The sequence below is a fragment of the Syngnathus scovelli genome, chromosome 2 (genome assembly GCF_024217435.2).
Source record: "Syngnathus scovelli strain Florida chromosome 2, RoL_Ssco_1.2, whole genome shotgun sequence".
In the NCBI taxonomy this organism is placed as follows: Eukaryota; Metazoa; Chordata; class Actinopteri; order Syngnathiformes; family Syngnathidae; genus Syngnathus; species Syngnathus scovelli.
In genome coordinates this window covers 9,615,068-9,630,334 of record NC_090848.1, presented here as the reverse complement: position 1 = coordinate 9,630,334, position 15,267 = coordinate 9,615,068, and the positions used below count along the sequence as shown (strand labels likewise).

Below are 15,267 nucleotides of genomic sequence, written 5' to 3'. Positions count from 1 at the left end.
AGTGTTGAATGATGAGAGCACAAATGTGTTTTCAGGTGTTTTTTATTTGAGGTACGCACGGTTGACTTGATGACGTGACTGAAATTTGGAGGGAATTCCGTAAGTGAGCCCTTCGGTCGACAGTCAGGAAGAACACGAGAAGATACAAGAGCTGCTGATGGTCAGCATCAGTTTAGAAAACCAATCAAATTTGTCAACAAAAATGAGATCCAAAACAAAAAACACCTTCCGGTAGTTGCAAAAACGATATAAAATTTAAGCAATGGTATCCTCACGGGTACGCCATAGCTTCCACATGTTGGCTACCCCCTAATGAGAAGTAGCTCATCCATTGGACAGTATACAGACAGCTAGAAAAAAGTGCAAAAAAGCTTTTTGTTGCTATGTACTCTCCCAGTGAATCTAGTTAGCACACCTTTTACTATTAGTCTTAACCCTTTGATTAGTCATGCCTGATTACCTATTTGTTACTGATTAAGTCATTTTGAAAAGTCATGTCAGAATCATATTTGTCACTTGGTCACTTAGTAGTCACATATTAGTGATGATTGATTACATTTTTTTCCCATAAGTCATGCCTGATCAACTTATTTCGATTAGTCGAAACAACTTCCTCCCAGTCAACATGTTCTTCGGCCAATCAATTTATTTCAATTAGTTGTGTCTGGATTACCTTTTGTCAATTAGGCTTGCTCACTCAACTTATTTCTTTTGTTTATGGCTCATCAACTCATTTTGATTTATCATGCCTGACCAGTTTATTTCAATTAGTCATGTCTGTACGCTGTATAAGTCTCTCTGATTAGTCAAGAGTAGCACATCCATCAGACGCGTCACAGCTTTCAGATATAGCAACGAGGAGCGCTTGAAAAATTAGCAAAGTTTTCTTTTATTGCTATGTTCTCCACAAATGAATAATTAAACATGCCTTAGTTAAAACGTAACGTTTTGCACGCCGTCATTGTTGAACTTGAAACCATTGTCCCTCATGCAAAATGGCAGCTCTCTTTCTGATCGCACAGTGAAGGTCGGCTAGAAATCCGGTTGGTCGTCCCTTTGCAGTTAGCAGTGAGCTTGTGCTAAGGCTAGGCTAATACGGCATCATAATGTCCAAAAGAGACAATAATGTTTGTGCTAAACCGGCTCAAATTAAATAATAGCAAGAATGTCGTGTTTGTTGGGAGACATTTAAAATGTCCAAAGTATCAAAATGAGGAGAAATAAGTCAATGTGTTGAACTGTACAGCTAGCTGGACAATGCTAACAGATAGCACCCAACTGTGAGTTTTTCTTCTGCAGTTGTTGTTTGTAAACACGCGGAGGTTCGTCTGCACCGCCCACTTGGCAAGGTCGCGTCTGATGTGCGACTTTAGGCCGCCACGCACATGCACATTGTGGCCATCTTCCTTCCTCTGCTACTTCCTCGAATGAGTTTTTACTTCCTGCGAGAATTTGCTGACGACCCACCTTCCTGGTCTCTGATTTGCCGTGAGCATCTGTCCATCAAAATGACGTCACACAGCTCATCTCGTCGGCCAGCTCTTCCTCTTCTCGGCTCATCCTGATGGGCTCCTCGTCGCTGTAGAGTGCAGCGGGATCTCCACTGGTGGTGTTGAGGAAGTCGTGGCTCGCGGATCCCAGCAGGTCGCTGGCAGCCGATTCCATCTCGTCCACGGTCATGTGACATGCATCCGCAATCTCCCGTTTAGCAAACGCCACAAATTTAGGATCACGTGCGTAAAGGCCAAGACCTTCAGAGATGAGAACCTGCAGAGGTAAAAATTAATCAAACCTTTGACATTGCAGCAACTAGTAAGGTGTAATCAACTATTGACTACTATTGTCTGTTCAGCTTAGTCAGGTTTGATCAACTTTTGATCAGTCATGCCAACTTATTTATCAGTTAGTCATGTCTGATGGCCTTTGGTCTCACCGCCTCCACCAGGCTGTCAGCCGAGCCTCGTTTCTCGCCAAACGGAGCCCCAAGCTGCGAAGGAACTCTGAGGGTGGTGTAGGCTCTGTAAGGAGGCGGGGCTACGGAAGAAATGTAAGAGGTCAGACACTAATTGGCTACATGACACTCGTTTCGTTTCGGACATCTCGGCTCACCTCCCGGGCTGCCATACCAGGCGGGACTTGGCGCCGCTCCCGTCACGTTAACTCCTGCAGGTGGAAATGCAACAGCAGATGAGCGACTGGTGACTAGCAGTTGGTTGGCACTGAGCTGAGCAAACGCGGCTCACCTCTTCCAACTCCCGCCAGCTTTTCCTGGCAGCCGCCTCCTGTTCCTCCTCCTTGTTCTCCTCCTCCGGCTCGCCCCCACGACGGGCTGCCCTCCTCCTCCACCAGAATGAGAGGAGCATACAGGAGGCGACCGCGACGAGGACACGGATTGGCCCAGGATGTGGAGGACGTCACTGAGGAGTGACCGGACGACGGAGGACAGTCGTAACTGCTGTACGTCTACAACGAGAAAGGAACTGGTGTTAAATGTGTGCAAGTGTATTAGTGTGCGTGTTAGTATCCTAGTGTGAGTGTGTGTTAGTGTACGTGTGTGTACCTGAGTACGGGAACGGCGTGGAGGAGAATTAGGGTGGTACGTTCCGGGCATGGGCAAGTCGTCGCTGCTGCCCTGACGTCTCAGACACTGAATGTTGAACGACGGCTTTCGACCTGGCAGCCAAATTTGCTGTCAGCCACCTTTGATGATGTCAGACAGATGTTGTAACTGGTTGCATTTCACCTGTGGGTGTGGCCGGAAGAAGACGCCGCCGTGTTGTCCTCCTTGCCTCGGTGTAGCCGTTACCATAGTGACTATAGGGGGCGTGGCCATCATGGTGCATAGGATCATCAGGGTAATATCTAGAAACACGACGCACACATAGAAAAAGTGTGTGTGTGTGTGTGTGTGTGTGTGCGTGTGTGTGTGCGCGTGCACATACCTTTCTGTGGATGCGACGCTGTCTGCGTCGTCTTCTCTTGTGTAGTAACGTGACTCTCTATACATGTCCATGTCTCCATTTCTCCAGTGTTTTTCCCTCAAATCCCTCCTGTCAATCAAAGCATGTTCCATTTCCATATTTGGAGGCGCTTACCCGTGACTTTATATTTGTACTTTATTAGCATAACCCCCATGTTTGCAGGTTATCATTACTTCCATTTTTTGCCACGGCCTTACTTCCATATTTGTAGTTTTGACAGCTATCCGTAGTTTCCTACCTTCCGTGTTTGTAATGTGACGGCCTCTTGTGTGTGTGGTCTACAAGGCCATTCCTGACTGAGGGTCGGCGTTGGTGATGGTTGAGAGATGACCTCAGATTGTCTCGCCGTGAGATGCGAGTGTCATAATCGCCGCCGTTAGACATCTTGCCGAGAGAACCGACCCGATGGATCAAACCGCCGTTTACCACGCCGCTGTCACCTATGACTCTTCCGGATCCTCGTCGGTCTTTGTGTGGACCCACTGTGTCCATCTGCAGAAGTGAGAAGAAAGTTAGTGTGTCCATGTGTGTGAGGTTAAAGACGAAGACCCACCTCTTCCTCATCCCTCATGGTCTCCTCCTCCTCTTCTTCTTCTTCTTCCTCCTCCTCCTCTTCCTCATCCAGGTCTTCATCGAGGGCCATACGCATCTCTGGACCGAGATCCTGCAGAGTCTTCAGACCCGCTTTACACAGCTGCAAAGGCAAACGTCAATAAGCCCCTGATGTTCGATTGATGACCGTATGATTGACAGACCTGTACAGCTGAAGGGTTGGTGGCATCAGTCTCCACACTTAGACCCCCTCGTTCCTTTCTCTTCCGGAACTTGCGGAAGTAATCTTGGATCAGGAATGTGGCGTAGAACTTCCCAACTGTCACTTCTTCCTCTGCAGCAGGAAACCCCAGAGAGACAGAGATGGGTAGAGAACTGAGGCGCTGGTCCATGGTTAGCATTTCCGTTCTGACTTCAGAGCTGACCTTAAAGTAACTCGCGCGCTGACTAGTGATACAGTTCACTAATGATACGATTTCTACCTTCATGCGGTGGAATGACTTCATCCAGGAGTTTTGGTTTCATTCTCTTCCAGATCTTCTTAATGATCCCCCTCAGCTCCTCATTCTCCTGGTCTGGGTTGCCTAGCAACAGCACAAACAGAGCTCATCAACAGGCGGCCGTGAGCATTACGTTTATTTCCTGCGGTTTTACCTTCTGTCTTGATCTTTAGTGCCGTGCGGACCAGCGCGAAGAGGGTGGCGTTGAAGGTCACCATGCCATCTGCGTTTAGAGGCATGTTCATAGCCACCAGACGCTAACAAATAGCAACATCAACAGTGAGGTTTCTCTTCAGCCTTAGACGTTCTACCTTATAAGAGATGAAAGTTATATGTTGGATTTAATTACCTTACAGGCGACTCTGTGAGGACACAGTTTTCCAAAGCCGAGAGGAGGTTGTATCCTCCGAAGTAGAGCCACAACATCCAAATGTTTAATGCGACCCCTAAAAGACATCGCCACAGATATGGAGTCCTAAAAGCTACAATTTTGCTTCATTATTTCTATGAATACATTTAAGACTCCTAATGATCGTACTTGGCCTCTGGATCGTATTCTGACCAGATCCTTTTGAACTCATCCAGGTGATGTGGGCCCAGGATAGACCAATCACGGGTTAGGTAGTCAAAGTTGTCCATGATGACAGCCACAAACAAGTTGATGATCTGTAGATGCACACACACATGTGCATGTTTAGGGGTGGGGGTTAAGGGTTAGATGGTTAGGTGGTTAGGTGGTTAGGGTGTTAGGTTTAAGGGTTAGTGTCAGGTAGGGTTGAGGGTTAAGGTTTAGGGTTAGTGTATAGTTAGCGTGTGTGTGTGTGTGTGTGTGTGTGTGTGTGTGTGTGCGTGCGTGTACGCACCAGGAAAGCGCACAGCATGAAGAAGCTGATGAAGTAAACAATGGCAAAGTTGCTCCCACAACTGAACTCTTCTCCCGGCTCACAGTCGGACTCAGGATCGCAGCGTTTCCCAGGAAGACTGGCCAGCATGATCTCCTGCCATGCCTCGCCCGTCGCACACCTGCAAAACACACACGCACACCCACACACCCACACCCACATTATAATATAATATACAATCAAGATGCTGAGTAAGAAATGATGATAAACACCCGACCTGAAGAGGAGGAGGACAGCCTGAGGAAAAGTCTGGAAGTTGTTGTTCCTGTTGATCTGTGTGTGATCCTGCATGGCAATCTTTCCAAACGTCTGGTGTACAACATGACATATTTGATCTCCTTTATTACATTATACAGTGAACCATTGCCTTTGAATGTATCACTTTGTCATTTTATTTCTGGAGAGCATAACAAAATCTGGGTGTTGAAAAATGACTACTGTATTGATGCTAAGCCGTATTCATTTGATGTCATATCAGCAAGAGTGGCTAGCGTTAGCCACCTTTTGATTATTAGATGGCATTCATTTAGCCAACATTCTAGTAATGGTCTGAGACTGTGGTTAAGTGTCAAAAGCAGCATAATAAACTTCTCGAGAAAATGGATAGACTTGAGGTAACCTGTTAGCGACATTCTCTGCGCACTCTCACCTGCATGCCGATGACGGCGTAAATGAAGAAAATCATGGCAATGAGCAAGGCAACATACGGCAGCGCCTGAGAAGACACGAGAGTAGAAAAACAACTTAAATGGACGTGTTCAAAAAGCAGCTTCTATTGGTGTAATAACCTGTTTGACCAAGTAGTGGTGATTGGTTACAAGATCGTATTGAAAGATCATGTAATCATTTAATTGTGTTAAAAAGTACTGCGTAGCTACTGTGTAATGATGCAATAATACACTTGTAATAACAACCACACCTGCAACGACTTGATGAAGGTCCACAGCAAGGTGCGGATGCCCTCCCCTTTGCTTAACAGCTTGACCAATCGCATCACTCGGAAGAGGCGGAAGAACGTGATAGACACTCGAGAGCTGTCCTCTCCGCTCTGATACAAACACAAAAACACACACACCGGTGAGGGACACTCCATTAGCTGTACAAACACACACATACTTGTTTTTGCTGGTTGGTTACGTACGCTGAACTCTGTCACCACAATGTCCACCACGCTGCCAACCACGATGAGAGCGTCGAAGGAATTCCATGCATCCACAAAGTAATGCTGCACGTGCAAACGCACACAGGCACACGCAAACAAATAGACACAGGTGAGTGCTGTTGCTATGGAAACACATCCCATGAAAAAGACATCTCACCCTAAGTCTGAGGGCTAATAGTTTGAGCAGCATTTCAACAGTGAAGAGTCCAGTGAAGACCATGTTGAGGATGTCCATGATGTGGCTGAAGGTCTTGGACTGCTCGTAGTGCTAAACACAACAATTACAATAGTCAGACACAATCCCACCTATGGATGGTCCCACCTTCCCTCAGTCTACCTTAACTGGACTCCAGCCTTAGTTAAACTGGCCTGTCCCATCTTTCCTCATCTTACCTGCTCAGTCCCATTTTGCCTTATCTTCACCCAGGCGTGTTTGTCTGGGCCCCCCGCTTCAGTCCCACCGCCCCTCAGTTCCAACCACAGGTGTTTACCTGGATGGCGAGCGTGACGGTGTTGAGCAGGATGAGCACAAACATGACGTACTCGAAGGCCGTGGAGTTGATGATGGACCAGAACTTGTACTGGACTGGGTTCTTGGGGATGTAGAGCTTAAGGGGCTGAGCCTTCAGAGCGTACTCGACGCATTGGCGCTGTGGGACGAGATACAACTTCAATGGAGGACTCGAGCACACGTGCACACAAGTGTGTAAGCCTTTTGTGGGGGGCTGGATGGGGGCAGCGGTTTTGGGTCACCTGGTTCTTGTCCAGTTCACAGTTTTTATACTCCTGCTCGCCCTGCTCCCTGAATGTGATGATAACAAAACCCACGAAGATGTTCATCATGAAGAAGGCGATGATGATGATGTAGACGATAAAGAAGATGGAAATTTCCACACGGTAGTTGTAGATGGGACCCGAGTTCTCCCCGTTGGCGTCGATGGCTTTGTATAGCAGACTGGGGAGGGGTGGAGGAGCCTCAATGAGTCATCAAAAAGCTACTGCACACACGCTAACACACACACACTAACACAAATATTAACGCACACAAGACTATCACACACACACAATAACAATAACACACACAAGCATAAACACCCGCACACAACCTCTATCACATGTATGCTAAATACACTCACAAGGACACGCAAACCCTAACATACATATTTAAAAGCACACACAATGCAAAAGCGCGTGCACACACACACTCAGACACACACATAATGAGAAACTACTTACGCGGGCCAGCCCTCAAACGTGGACACAGTGAAGAGTGCCATCATTCCCATGAGCACATTATCAAAATTGAAGTCACTGTTGTGCCAAATTCTTTCTCGCACCATTGGATGGTTTACATCTCCATCTTTGTACACCACAAACGTCCCTCTGCGTGCACACACACGCACACGCACACACACATTCTATACAGGTAAACATGATGTCATTGTGGTTTGAAAAAAGACATGAACGTTTGACATACTTGCACTGTTCAGGAGTGTGCTTGGCCTCATCGGTACAACGATAGAATTTACCCTGATGACACAACAACACAATTTTTGACCACTTACACACATATTAATATACTGTACAGACAGTTGAGGGTTAGTATCACAGGAGTTTACAGTTGGAATGCACTTAAGAGTGGTGTTATTTGTGCCAAGGTTTCCCTCACCTTGAACAGTTGTACTCCGATACATGCAAACATGAACTGGAGCAACGTTGTGACGATCATGATATTTCCGATGGTCCTGATAGCTACAAAAACACACTGGACCACGTGCTGTGATACACACACACACACGCACACACACGTATATACATAAAGCCTCATCACACGGAATATCTGAAAAATGCATGGAGGCCATCTTGACCTATATCCCAGTTTGCTTACCTTGAGGCCTTTGGCTCTGTTGATGGCCCTCAGAGGTCTGAGCACACGGAGGACCCTCAGGATCTTGACCACTGAGATTGCACTGGAACTGCACGTATGAACACAAACAGGCTGACTCGCTTAGCTCCGTATGTATTAAACATGTTCCGACATGTTTAGCATTCTCTTATGTAATATTTTTTGTGGGGGAACCTATCCTACATCATTTGCTAAAAACTCCCCTAACTCCCCAGTCAAGTGTCATTTTAGGCTATTACAGAAAGAGGATAAAAATACACAACGAGTTTTCAGCGAATAACAATTCCATAGAAATTCACGCAAATGGCGATTTACGAATCAGCAAAGGTTCACTGTGCAGCTCATCGACAAAAGAGAGTAAATACTGACTGCAAAAAGAAGGAGACGAGTGAAACGCTGACGACGAGGAGATCCAGCAAGTTGAACCAGTTCCTGCAGAAGGAGCCCTGGTGCAGGAACGCTCCGTGGACTGTCATCTGGCGCCAAGACAGGAAGTGAGCGTGCGGTACAAACAAACCTGTGTGCGTTATCACGCTCTCTTTACCTTGAATAAGATTTCCACTGTGAAGATGGAGGTGAAGGCGTAGTCGGCATAACCCAGAACCTAAACACACATGTCGTGCCCACTCTTAAATCAGGTATAAAACACAATTTCAAATTGATCACTTATGGATGGATGGATGGATGGATGGATGGATGGATGGATGGATGGATGGATGGATGGATGGATGGATGGATGGATGGATGGATGGATGGATGGATGGATGGATGGATGGATGGATGGATGGATGGATGGATGGATGGATGGAAGAGTGGAGGGATGGATGGTTTCCTCTGAGTATTGTGGCTTTCCCTGCTCCACATTCTAAAAACATGCACGTTCGGTTAATTGAAGACTCTAAATTGTCTATGGGGTGTAAATGAATGTCTATATATAAGCTCTGTGATTGAATGGAAGAGAAAGTGGGTTATGGGAAAAAAGTGGGTGAGAGTCTGAAGCTGCTACTATATGTTGCTCGAGATAGTCAAGAAAATTTGACTGTGGGAACGAGCTGATGATAAGTCCTTAATTGATGATGTTCGTTGTTTGACAATGGGGTGATAGAGAAGATATTCTGGAGTGCACAGATGTGCTCCAGTCGTAAGTCACATGAGCACTCTGAGCTGTCTAATTATCCGCGGTAAACTCCTGGGGGGGAAGTAATGTGTTTGACTTGAGTGGAACGTAGTTTGCGAAGTCGATTCTGCATATGAACCAGCCTTAAGAGCAGGCACACACGCGCACACACAAAGCTAACATCTGTGCAATTGGCGAGCTCGTTGCGTGACCGCAGCTGCTGCTGCTGCGTGCACGTTTAGACTGGTGATGTTTCCGTCAGCCGCTGACCCATTTCCGAAATAATCCGCTCAATCCTCTGCCGTGGAGATCTCCACGGCTCCTGCCGCTGATCGCCATCTCTGTTGACTTTTTTGAATCCCACAATACACTCGTGTTTGGCCGTACTTACGTTGTTGCGGAAGGAGTGCGCTCTGATGGGATCCTCAGCGGCCAGTGAGCATGAGCTGAGGATGATGAAGACCAGGATGAGGTTGGTGAAGATGTGGTGGTGGATTAGAGTGTGACACGCCACTCGGATGCTGGAGATACACATACGGAAAACATGCGCTCATCACGGCACGTCATCAAAGCCAATATGTGACGAGCAGGAAGCCAAACTCACGGGTTGGTCTTGCTCAGGCAGAAGAACGCACTGCCGTCTGGGATGGGAAGAATCTTTTCCTTGGGTGGGGCCAGGTCAGCCATTTTGAGCTGCACACCGCCGTCTAATGGAAGGCCACAAACAAAACAAGAGTTTCTTCAGAATGTCATGAAAATCAGATGATGTCATCACCTCAGCATATTGTATGACATCATCTCACCAGCTTTTCCTCCTGGATACTCTTCTTTGTACTCATTTGCATATGGTAACACATACATGCACATGATCACACGCATATGGTCACACATGGTTGCACATCATCTCACCATCTTCGCCTTCCGGAATCTCCTCCTCTTCCTCGTACTCGGTGTCTTCATCAATGTCCACCTGCGGGCACGAGGTTAAAAAGTGACTAAAGGAGCCACATGAAATCAGTCATCATTATCATCAGCACCTTCACTTCCTTCTCCTCCACCTCTTCCTCGGCTTCCTCCGTCTTCTTCCTACATGAAGACAAGCAACAGAGCGTCAGCCTCACTTGCAGCTGATCATTCCTGCCGCCACTTACTCTTTTGCCTTGTCGTCTCCATCCCCTCCGGCCAAATTGTCCACAGCAATGGCCAAGAAGACGTTGAGCAGGATGTCTGAGGCGTGTTAAGAACATTACAGGTTTTTTTTCTGGCTCTTATTTAAGCAAATGTAGTCCAGTTCCGACCATTTCTCCACTGACTCGAGGAAATACCTTTCCTATGAAAATGTACATGCATTTTAATATTCTTTAACATTTTATTGAGTAGAATGAAATAAAAATACAAGAACCCTGGAGCTCAATGCTCCTTTTCTAATGCTACTGTGGAGTTCCTCAGGGTTATTGTCCATTTTGATTGAACACAGACGCGGCAAAGGATACAGTTTCCGCAAATGAAGAGAATAACAAAGTAGATGCAGACAATCATCCCAGGAAAGACGGGGCCGCCGTACGCCATGATGCCGTCGTACATCACCACGTTCCAGTCCTCGCCGGTCAGGATCTGTAACGTGCCGTCAGATTATCTTGAGTCAGTTACACGCACAACAATGTGGCGGAAGAAAAACGTGGCGATTGCTTACCTGAAAGCAGGTGAGCAGCGCCTGCGGGAAGGCGTCAAAGGTGCTGCGCTTGGTCTGGGTCTCGTCAAAATTGAACTTTCCACCAAAGAGCTGCATGCCCAGCAGGGCGAAGATGATGAGGAAGAGGAAAAGAAGCAGCAATAGCGAGGCGATGGACTTCATGGAGTTGAGCAGAGACGCTACCAGGTTGGACAGAGCTGTCCAATGGCTGTGCAGAGGAGATTATGTTCAGCAGTGGTGGGAGGTACAAAAGTAGGACAAAAATGAAGTTTCATCATGCATTGTCTCCTCACCGTGTGACCTTGAAGATACGCAGCAGGCGGACACAACGCAGCACAGAGATTCCCAACGGTGGCATGATATCCAGCTCCACCAGAATGGTTTCCATGATGCCGCCGCACACCACGAAGCAGTCAAAGCGGTTGAAGAACGCCACGAAGTAATGCGCCAGGCCCAGGCTGTACATCTTCAGCAGCATCTCCACCGTGAACAGTGACAGCAGTACCTTGTTGGCGATATCTGCCCTCCACAATGGCAAAAAGTAAAACATACTACATGGTAACACAGACATGGTAACACATAAAGAGTAGCACGCCAAATTGCGTGCCGGCTCATGAACTCCATCGCAACATTTCAAGAGGCGAGGGCGGCGGCCGTACCCTGCACCTGCGTCAGCCAATCAGGTTGGTTGTAGTGCTCTGAGGCGCTGAGCGAAGTGTTGAGGAAGACGAGCAGCAGGACCACCCAATAGAACGTCACCGATTTGACGGCGGTACGACAGTTCCTGCGACACACACGGTTCCAGCGTCGCAACGTCCGACTGGATCCACAATACATCACTGTGAGGTCACTTCCTGTCAGTCTGCCGAGACTCTATCATAAACATTTCTTGTTCTTTTTTAACTCACCAGCAGCCGATCTTCATCATTCGAGCACTGAAACAAAACAAAGGGAAGGTAAGTGCTAAGCTAAGCGGCCGACTAGCTCCTGCGTGCTTTGATTATGTTGGTTACCTGCAGGCCTGGCAGCAGTCAGTATGTTCTTCATCAATGTTTTCCGTGTTCTCAGAAGCTGTTTCGCTGGCGGGAAGACTTGCTGAGTGGAAGACAAGACAAACTCATGCGACTGTTGACATCAGTTGTGAAGTTCAGCAAATTTGCTGATACGAATTCTTGATTGACCATTGTTTGTGTCTCACCATGTGTTTCATTAGAGTGACTGAACCATCCAAACTTCCCTCTCTTCTTGTCTGATAAATCACCCAGTGATGGACCTAAAATACACACATTATTACCTCATATGCAAACACACACACACAAACACACACTCACGTGAGTTTCCATCCTCATATTCGTCCATGTCCTCAGCCTGAGTGATCCAATCCATGTATCCGCACAGGTCCTCTTCCATCTGCTGCTTCTCACGGAGCTTCTGGAAATCGCCACGAGCCTTCGCCTTCTCCCTCTCTTTGCTGAACTCTCTGAGATGTGGACACCACAACACTCAAGGTTTGACAATACTCGCTGCGGACCACGCATGACATTGGCAGGTAAAACGCGTGATGTATTAAGTTTGAGCTCTTTCAAAAGTTTACTGACCCACTGAGGACACCAAGAACCAGGTTGAGAACGAAGAAGGAACCAAAGATGACCAGACTGACGAAGTAGACCCACGGGAGCTCAAAACCGATAGCGTCGTTCATCTGCGCACATGAGCAGTGTGGTCATGAGAGGTAATCTTGACTTCTGCCCCTGATGACCCTTCGTAGAGCGTATTGGTTGATTGGGTCTGACCCAGTAGAGGACGTCGGTCCAGCCCTCCATGGTGATGCACTGGAACACCGTCAACATGGCGAAGAAGAAGTTGTCGAAATTGGTGATGCCGCCATTGGGCCCGTCCCAACGGCCGCGACACTCAGTGCCGTTCACCGTGCACTGGCGGCCGTGACCCGCGAAGGCGCACGGCACAGGGTCGTCCTCCACGTAGGTGTCTGCGAGGACAGTAAGACATTACGTGCAGCGGTCCTCAGGAGGGGGTCATTTCAGTCATGAATAATTTTTAATGAACATTAGGATTAAAATATAAGTGCTGCACACCACTTTCTATGTAGTAGCAAGTTCTGTGCATGCGTCCGATGAAGAGCTCCAGGCCGATGATGGCATAGATGATGATGACGAAAAGGACCAGCAGAGCGATGTGGAGCAGCGGAACCATCGCCTTCATGATAGAGTTCAGCACAATCTGCAGACCTGTCACACACGCGCATCAGCGACGGTCAAAGGATATTGCCGACACAAGCCCCAGCGTTGCACACTTACTCGGAACACCGGAAACCAGCCTGAGGGGCCGCAAGACCCGAAAGGCGCGCAGAGCTTTGACATCCAGACCTCCAGGTTTGCCTGGCATGTGGTGCGTACTCGCCTGCTCCCCTGACTTGTGGGTCATGGTCTCCAAGACGACACTGAACAACCTGTTGCGGAGATGGGAAGTGACATCATCAGACCACAACAACCAGAGCCGCAATTGCCCAACACTGTGTGAAAACAAGATTCCAGTGGCGTGAAGGATGGATGGTCCACGCTACATTTGGACTTGGATAGATCACATTCAATTAACCTGGACAGAACTGAAGTGGACCCCGAAGCTCATATTTAACAAGCTGAGGACAAGTCCAACTCATTCTAAATGATTGTGACAGCTTAACACATAGGCACGATAGAAAATCAGTTTGATATATACCAATAAAACAACAATGTAACAATTAGATCATAAACACAATGTAAAAGTGACAAGTAACAAATTAAAAGTGTGAAGTTTCAATATCATTAAAATGTGGATCAATCATGTAACTACAATTATCCAATTAACAACTGTGGAAAAATCCACTGTAATTTCAAATGGAACTGCTTTCTGAGTTGCTCTCGTCTTGTAACCTAGTTTTAAACTGTGGCCGAAACAACATGGAAAGTCATAAAATAGACTAAAGAAGACGCAAATGCAGCACAATGGCGGTCTTTAGGCAGGAGGAGCGCAGTGATTTGCTGAGGAGTCATCGACAGAAAGCGGGGCAACCTAACTATAAATGAGTCGACGGAGGGCTTTTGGCCTCCGGCCACCATGACGACAGTCTTCATCACGACCCCGAGGACGTTCAGCGCGGGCAACGGTGGCCAAACGTTGCGAGCACCAGCGAGAGGCTCCGCCGGCTCGCCGTGACGAGCCAAGCGTTACACACGCTCTCAACAACGGCGCTGAATCACACCAAATGTGGCAGCGCCCAAGGCGCCCACTCGGGACGCCCGACAAACGAGGACGTCAGCTCACGTTTGCCTCGACCCTCAAACACTTTAGCGCCGCGCCGCTGCACCGCAACCGCTGACACTCAATCCACTCACTCGCTAGCTAAGATTATAATTTATGAATAATAATAAACTAATAAAACTAATGTAACAACAATGTAACAACAAAAACAACACCAACAAATAAAATAAATAAGTAAAATAATGCAAAAAGTACACAGCATTAACAATAATGGGACAGCTAAACAATAACATGACAAGAATAACTGCTGGAGTGCAACTACTATTCATTCACCTAATAGTTAAGATATTATGTTAATTTAATACATAAACAAGATACAACGTCTCTCTGCATAATTAACAACATAAGAAGTACTATTTAAACTTCATCATAAACTATATCTAGCTATATCGTAACTTATAAACTATATCATAATAATGTGATAAAGCTAGGCTTAACTTACCCGACGATGACAATAACAAAGTCCAGAAGATTCCAGCCATTGCGGATGTAAGAACTTGGGTGCATGACCAAACCGTAAGCCAAGATCTTTAGGAAGGTTTCCACTGTGAAGATGATGAGGAAGACATACTCCACTTGTTCCTAGAAAAGAACACATGTACCGATGATTGTTCTCAAGGTGTTGAAATGTCCTCACTTTGTATCTAAGTGTCTTATCTTCCAAGCATTTTATAATTTTACAGATTAACTTCATGCAGGGAGATACATCAGCTCACCAGGTCATGGTTGGTGGAGTTGGAGTCATCCTCAGGAAACGGTTTGGACACACCCAGTGCGACACAATTAGCAAAGATGGCTAACAGAATGAAGATGTCAAAAGGCCTGTGGGACACTAAGGAAACTGAACTAGGGACAAATGTTCACAATTTATAAAAAAAAAAAACACAAAAAAACCAAGGTCTTTAACCCTAACCCCCAACCCTAACCCTTGCCCCAACCCGAACCCTAGCTCTAACCCTAGCCCCAGCCCCAACCCTAACCCTAAACCTAAACCTAGCACTGACCCCAACCCTAACCCCAGCCCTAACCCCAACCCTAGCTCTAATCCCAACCCTAGCGCTAACCCAAATCCCGGTTGAACAGTGATACCAGTAAGTAATGTCATTAGCATGATAATAACTAAGCTAACTAAA

General features: G+C 46.9%; 1 protein-coding gene across 4 annotated transcripts in view; it reads right to left on the bottom strand.

Moving 5' to 3' along the window:
* Positions 1-24: 24 nt before the first annotated feature.
* Positions 25-15,267, bottom strand: part of cacna1fb (calcium channel, voltage-dependent, L type, alpha 1F subunit) — a 24,971-nt gene continuing 9,728 nt past the window's right edge. For 3 of the 4 annotated variants that reach the window (XM_049755963.1, XM_049755964.2, XM_049755962.2), the window contains 46 exons: positions 14,851-14,956; positions 14,577-14,716; positions 13,132-13,283; positions 12,910-13,062; positions 12,607-12,803; positions 12,412-12,515; positions 12,145-12,293; positions 12,012-12,086; positions 11,827-11,908; positions 11,722-11,748; positions 11,473-11,633; positions 11,107-11,332; positions 10,814-11,021; positions 10,614-10,734; positions 10,272-10,347; positions 10,158-10,206; positions 10,030-10,090; positions 9,725-9,827; positions 9,512-9,641; positions 8,548-8,607; positions 8,373-8,479; positions 7,986-8,073; positions 7,767-7,874; positions 7,575-7,627; positions 7,334-7,480; positions 6,851-7,052; positions 6,589-6,747; positions 6,255-6,365; positions 5,855-6,160; positions 5,585-5,650; positions 5,153-5,244; positions 4,897-5,056; positions 4,572-4,699; positions 4,383-4,479; positions 4,188-4,290; positions 4,016-4,117; positions 3,737-3,867; positions 3,535-3,675; positions 3,220-3,473; positions 2,943-3,050; positions 2,744-2,862; positions 2,561-2,673; positions 2,244-2,463; positions 2,110-2,163; positions 1,934-2,034; positions 25-1,767 (listed from right to left, as the gene is read on the bottom strand). In XM_049755963.1, coding sequence (XP_049611920.1) covers positions 1,504-1,767; positions 1,934-2,034; positions 2,110-2,163; positions 2,244-2,463; positions 2,561-2,673; positions 2,744-2,862; positions 2,943-3,050; positions 3,220-3,473; positions 3,535-3,675; positions 3,737-3,867; positions 4,016-4,117; positions 4,188-4,290; positions 4,383-4,479; positions 4,572-4,699; positions 4,897-5,056; positions 5,153-5,244; positions 5,585-5,650; positions 5,855-6,160; positions 6,255-6,365; positions 6,589-6,747; positions 6,851-7,052; positions 7,334-7,480; positions 7,575-7,627; positions 7,767-7,874; positions 7,986-8,073; positions 8,373-8,479; positions 8,548-8,607; positions 9,512-9,641; positions 9,725-9,827; positions 10,030-10,090; positions 10,158-10,206; positions 10,272-10,347; positions 10,614-10,734; positions 10,814-11,021; positions 11,107-11,332; positions 11,473-11,633; positions 11,722-11,748; positions 11,827-11,908; positions 12,012-12,086; positions 12,145-12,293; positions 12,412-12,515; positions 12,607-12,803; positions 12,910-13,062; positions 13,132-13,283; positions 14,577-14,716; positions 14,851-14,956 — 5,914 coding nt within the window. In that variant the 3' untranslated portion in view covers positions 25-1,503. The remainder of the gene's footprint in view (positions 1,768-1,933; positions 2,035-2,109; positions 2,164-2,243; positions 2,464-2,560; positions 2,674-2,743; positions 2,863-2,942; positions 3,051-3,219; positions 3,474-3,534; positions 3,676-3,736; positions 3,868-4,015; positions 4,118-4,187; positions 4,291-4,382; positions 4,480-4,571; positions 4,700-4,896; positions 5,057-5,152; positions 5,245-5,584; positions 5,651-5,854; positions 6,161-6,254; positions 6,366-6,588; positions 6,748-6,850; positions 7,053-7,333; positions 7,481-7,574; positions 7,628-7,766; positions 7,875-7,985; positions 8,074-8,372; positions 8,480-8,547; positions 8,608-9,511; positions 9,642-9,724; positions 9,828-10,029; positions 10,091-10,157; positions 10,207-10,271; positions 10,348-10,613; positions 10,735-10,813; positions 11,022-11,106; positions 11,333-11,472; positions 11,634-11,721; positions 11,749-11,826; positions 11,909-12,011; positions 12,087-12,144; positions 12,294-12,411; positions 12,516-12,606; positions 12,804-12,909; positions 13,063-13,131; positions 13,284-14,576; positions 14,717-14,850; positions 14,957-15,267) is intronic. The other variant, XM_049755965.2, reaches the window with a different exon arrangement.